The sequence below is a fragment of the Thalassophryne amazonica genome, unplaced genomic scaffold, assembly GCF_902500255.1.
Source record: "Thalassophryne amazonica unplaced genomic scaffold, fThaAma1.1, whole genome shotgun sequence".
NCBI lineage: Eukaryota > Metazoa > Chordata > Actinopteri > Batrachoidiformes > Batrachoididae > Thalassophryne > Thalassophryne amazonica.
The window spans coordinates 54155-60154 of NW_022986370.1; the positions used below are offsets into that span (position 1 = coordinate 54155).

Genomic DNA, 6000 nt, shown 5'->3' on the forward strand with positions numbered 1-6000 from the left:
TCCTTTTGGTGTAGCGTTTGCGTGTTCTCCCCGTGGGTTTCCTCCCACAATAAAAAAAAAAAACCTGCTTATTTAGGGTCTGCTCCTTCCTCTGACCAAAGCAGCGTCTCGACATCTGGAGTTGGTCCCCGAGCGCCGGACTGTGGCTGCTCACTGCTCCTATTGTGTAAGTTGGATGGTTAAATGCAGAGGACACATTTCATTGTCTCTATGTACAATAAAGGCCCGTCTTCTTCTTAACACATTTTATCCCAATAGTTTGGATAATTCCACATGGAATTCATTAAAGGAAGGCTGACTTACTCTGAGGTAACCTTTGACATTCACAGACAGACGAAGCTTTTAGATGAAAAAGAAATAAACTCTTGCTTCAGTTTGTTCCAAGAACACACTACAGTTTTGTGGTAAAGATCCTGATCCAAATCCAAGAAGTTTATTCTGAAACAGTTAAAGCTGTAATGTCAACATGAGCATTTGTTCTTTCAGTTATTCGAATATTAAAGAAACTTTTATTCTCTCCTCGATGAAGCAGGATCATCCAGAAACATTTCATACACATTCATATATTTATTACATACACACATCAAATAACACAGTATAAAAATATATAAAATGGCAAATTTTAAAAGCCCATCTTTATGGTTATTTATCTGCCTGATGTCCACTTGCTTTTTTTTTTTTTTACCGTTGTTTGATTTTGTGTTTGACATCTGCAAATGTACAAGAACAATCTTTTTTTTTTTTTTTTTAAGAATTTCACTTTGTGGTTTAAACGTAGCAGAGAAACACCACAGACCGGGTTCGAGTGAAGTGGGTTCGAGGCTCTTAAAAAAATTAAATAAAAAATAAATAACACTCCAATCCAGGAGGTGGCGGCAAAGCGCATAAAAGCTGCTTGCCAAACCCCATGAAGAAGAACAGGCAGCAGCGAACACGCTGGTTTTTCTGTGTTTGTAGTCACGTGGGACGTTGTTTTTAAAATGTCCACGGACGGAGTGACGAAGGATGGAGACGAAGAGTTCCCGAGGTTCGTGTCTTTACACGCGGCGGCGCTGCGCAGCGCAGGAGTTCCAGACTTCTACTGGAGGAGCATCCAGCGGAAAATCAACGAGCAGGTGAGGCGCCGCGCCGCCGGGGGCGCCCGAGGGCACAGCCGTCTCTGAACGAGCTGAAACGGCGCAGCTTTTGATGCAAAGTCAGCTTTTATACGTCACTCCGAGTTTATAAATCAGGTTTTTTTTTATTGATTTCTCACAAACCTCACTGTTTCTTACCTGTACTGAGTGGAAAAACTGCACCACAGCTACCAGAACCGGACTGTGGAGCACAGGTGTACCTGGGCTGAAGTGGTTACCGCCGAAGGTGCTACATAAAATATCAAAATATTCTCCGGATCTGCAAGCTTTGTGTGTGGACTTCGTCATGAGTCGTGATGTAAACGGTGACGCAGCTGAAGTTGTTTCCCTGTGAAACTAAGGTTTTAGACTTGTATGTGAGGTTTTATCTTTTGCGTCACAGTTAATTCCAACACTGACACGCGAGTCTTTCACTTTGAAACATCGTGAGATGACGTCGTTTCACGAGATTTCATAGGAACACAGTGTCGAGGAAAATGAGGCAGTGTGGCCGAAAACCCACAGATGAGGCTAATTTTTATTTTATTTTTTTAATTCATGGAGATATGTGACCCCAAAAAAACACAAAATTTGGTGTTTTGACCATCTTGAGCACCGCCTATACTCTTGCGCCTTCGTTATTCCACATTAGTTTCACGTGACACAGTCTTGCTAATGGATTGTATTGGATGTTGAGTTTGCAGTCCAGAAATACCTCAAAAATAAGTCACTTCAGCAAAAAGTAGCGTTTTGCAGTGCCCCCTCTAGGCGGCACCCTTGAGTTTTCGCAATTTCACAAACTCCTCCCATCACAGATTGACACCAATGAAAATGAAGCTCAGCAGTTGTTGGGTATTGAGATATTTCAACTTGAGGACCTGTACTTTGTCATCTCATGATTAATAATCACATTACTCCCTTTGATCTCTTTGGGTGCACAGAGTCAGACTCAGACGAGCTGCTGTGGTCCCAAATGGCATGTGTGCAGTGGAGGCAGGGTTAACCCTTTTTTTTTGGGGGGTGTGGGGGGCGTTTCGTCTGCGACACCGGTATGTTGTCATGCAGCCATGTCTCCCACAAACCACACAAGTATTCACAGCACTTTTTCCAAATTTTATCTTACAGTCTTATCCCAAAATTGATGTAATTAATTTTTCCCTCAAAATTCTACTCACAACACCCCATAATGACAACATGAAAAAAATAAAAAAACAACTTTTTGCAAATTTATTAAACATAAAAACTGAAGCAATCACATGTCCATAAGCATTCACAGTCTTTGTTCAATACTTTGTTGATGCACCTTTGGCAACAATTTCAGCCTGAAGTCTTCTTGAATATGATGCCACAAGCTTAGTGCACCTATCTTTGGGCAGTTTGGTCCATTCCTCTTTGCAGCACCTCTCAAGATCCATCAGGTTGGATGTGGAGCATCAGTGCACAGACATTTTCAGATCTCTCCAGAGATGTCCAGTCAGATTCAGGTCTGGGCTCTGGCTGGACCACTCAAGGACATTCACAGAGTTGTCCTGAAGACACTCCTTTGATATCTTGGCCGTGTGCTTAAGGTCATTGTCCTGCTGAAAAATGAGTCTTGATCCTCACTAGTCTCCCAGTTCCTGCTGCTGAAAAACATCCCCACAGCATGATGCTGCCACCACCATGCTTCACTGTAGGGATGGTGCCTGGTTTCCTCCAAACATGACCCCAAAGAGTAAGAGTTCAATCTTTGTCTCATCAGACCAGAGAATTTTGTTTCTCCTGGTCTGAGAATCCCTCTGGAAGGTTCTCCTCTCTGCACAGAGGAATGCTGGAGCTCTGACACAGTGACCATCGGGTTCTTGGTCACCTCGCTCAGCTTAGACGGGCGGCCAGCTGTAGGAAGAGTCCTGGTGGATCTGAACGTCTTCCATTTACAGATGATGGACCCCATTGATCTCATTGGGACCTTCAAAGCAGCAGAAATGTTTCTGTACCCTTCACCAGATTTGTGCCTCCAGACAATCCTGTCTCAGAGGTCTACAGACAATTCCTTTGACTTCCTGCTTGGTTTGTGCTCTGTCAACTGTTGGACCTTATATGTAGACAGGTGTGTGTCTTTCCAGATCATGTCCAGTCAACTGAATTGACCCCAGGTGGACTTCATTTAAGCTGGAGAAGCATTTCAAGGATGATCAGTGGAAGCAGGATGCACCTGAGTTCAATTTGAGCTCCATGGCTGTTTTGAAACAAGGTTCGGTCAGATCGGCACACAGAAATGATCACACAGACTGCATTTTGCTAGAACAAACAGGCGTATGTTTATTCCCCACAAAAGCAGTTACATCAAACACAAGTGGTTGCAGCGCATAAAATATCTCTTTCTCTCTTACCGTGACGCCTTTAAGGTGGAGAGCCAACACCTTCGGCAGAGTGCGCTTGTCAACCGGCTGGGCGTTCGTACGCAACCCGCAGCAGACTCTATCGGAGCATGGCTCTGCCCCCTCTTTTCTAGTGTGTGCGCGAAGGGAGGGTGAGTGGCCATCTCAAACTCCCAGGCGCACATAATTCCTTTAATCAACAGGCATCTGAAAGTTATTTCCTCTTGCAAAAACGTAATGACCCCAGCTCTTCACTCCCAGTTCAGAATGACCCCAGCATGCTTCACTCCCAGTCGTTAGTGGCTACAAAAACAAATTCAGTGTAATAATAACAAGTACATCATTAGGGTTACTTTAAGACAGGGGCAAAACAACATAATCTTTTCTCCACACATTGGCAAAGACTGTGAATACTTATCTACATGTGATATATTAATTTGTTTTTGTTTTGTTTTTTTTAAATAAATGAGCAAAAATCTCATACTTTTTTCACATTGTCATTATGGGGTATTATGTGTAGAATTTTCAGGAAGCACTAAGTTTCAGTGAACAGATTTGAGTGTCATCAGTTGAGTAAAAGAAAAACAAACAAAAAAACATGCTGCAAGTTATTAATGTGTGTGTGTGTTGAATGGCTGTTAACGTGCATAAAGGTGCAATACTGCCACCTATCATTGCAATTTGCAAATTGATATCATTGAATCATATTCCCGCTCACCCAGATTTGGCCTTAGTGCAGCAGATAAGTGAAACAATCCTGCAAATGGTGATACAACATCAAATTCAGCACAAATACACCTTCGACATTATTCTTTTGAAATAACCGATTAGCCACCTGAATTTTCACTAGGCAGCCAGGATAGGATGAATAAATGGAATAGGTTTGACAATGTTGAATGTTTGGTCTCCAAAGTAAAGGTCAAACAAGGTCGACGTCAATTGGATTTAAATATAACGGCTGAGTGGATCCTTGTGCTTTGTGTGTCACATGACATGGATTAATTCATCCCATTAGTGTTACATTGCATTCAGAGTGCGGCTTGGTTCCGTTTAGAGTGCAAATTTGGTTCCATACGTTTGGTACCATTGCACTCTCACGTGCATGCGCACATGCAAATGTGCATGTCCTCGTGCACGTGCGCACATGTGATCACACATGCACATGCGTGCATTTCCTAGTGCACACATGCACATATGCCCATGCACGCGCATACTTGTGCATGCGCATGTTGCGCACATGCATGCGCGCGCACACAGTAGTAATCCACTGTGCTGCCTGGAGGTTGTTAGCAGGAAGAAAGAAAAGCTGAACTCATTTCTGATGTGACTTTTTTTTCTTTTTTGCTGACGTATACAGTCTTATTTTTGTTCACGCACGCACAAGCGCCGACCAGGTTGCGTGTGTGTGCGCACGCGGGGGACACGACTCTCCTGAGACATAATTTGAGCTAACTGACACTGCTAATTCTTGTAAGACACACACCCACAAAACAAATCCACTGTGCTGTCTGTTAGCAGGAAGAGAAAGAAAACCTGGACTCATTTCTGACGTCTTTTTTTTTTTTTTTTTTTTTGCTTCACTGAGGAGGGACACAGCTGGACCGAGCCGATATGAATGGTATGTTCCAGCTTTCACCTCATGAAATATTCGTACCATTGAACTCATAAACATTAATTATTTGTATACTATGATATATGTTACCACGTAACATAACTAAGCATGACAGATGGTGCAAACTATTCCTTTTTAAAATGCTATTAACTCAACCAATAATTTGCATAATTTTTTACCAAAATTGGAGCAGCTTTAACTTTTGACCCCTGTACAAACTGAAAGTGGCCTTTGTCACCATTTTTGCTGTTTTTACCCCATAACCCCAGAACATCTTTATGATCGGACAAATAATGTGGTGTAGTTTTCAATATGATTGGAGCATCTTAAAAGTTTGAGCCCTGTGTAATTCTTCAATTAACCCCTACCTGGCTGCCTATGGGAAATATATATAAAAACGGCTGAGTGGATCCTTGTCATTTAATTGGTGCTTTGTATGTCACATGACATGGATTCATCCCATTTGTGTTGCATTGCATTTAGAATGCAACTTGGTTCCATTTAGAGTGCAAATTTGGTTCCATACGTTTGGTACCATTGTGTGTATATATATATATATATATATATATATATATATATGTGTGTGTGTATATATATATATATATATATATGTGTGTGTGTGTATATATATATATATATATATATATATGTGTGTGTGTATATATATATATATATATATATATATATATATATGTGTGTGTGTGTATATATATATATATATGTGTGTGTGTGTATATATATATATATGTGTGTGTGTGTGTATATATATATATATATGTGTGTGTGTGTATATATATATATATATGTGTGTGTGTGTGTATATATATATATATATATATATATGTGTGTGTGTGTATATATATATATATATATATATGTGTGTGTGTGTGTATATATATATATATATATATGT

At 40.8% G+C, this 6000-nt stretch overlaps 1 protein-coding gene across 1 annotated transcript in view; it reads left to right on the top strand.

The window, feature by feature from the left end:
* Positions 1 to 1115, top strand: part of LOC117506138 (patatin-like phospholipase domain-containing protein 2) — a gene marked incomplete at its 3' end in the record, with an annotated part of 43347 nt that extends 42232 nt beyond the window's left edge. Inside the window, 1 exon segment of the mRNA XM_034165641.1 lies at positions 958 to 1115. Within this exon segment, the coding sequence (XP_034021532.1) occupies positions 958 to 1115 (158 nt within the window).
* Positions 1116 to 6000: the final 4885 nt, after the last annotated feature.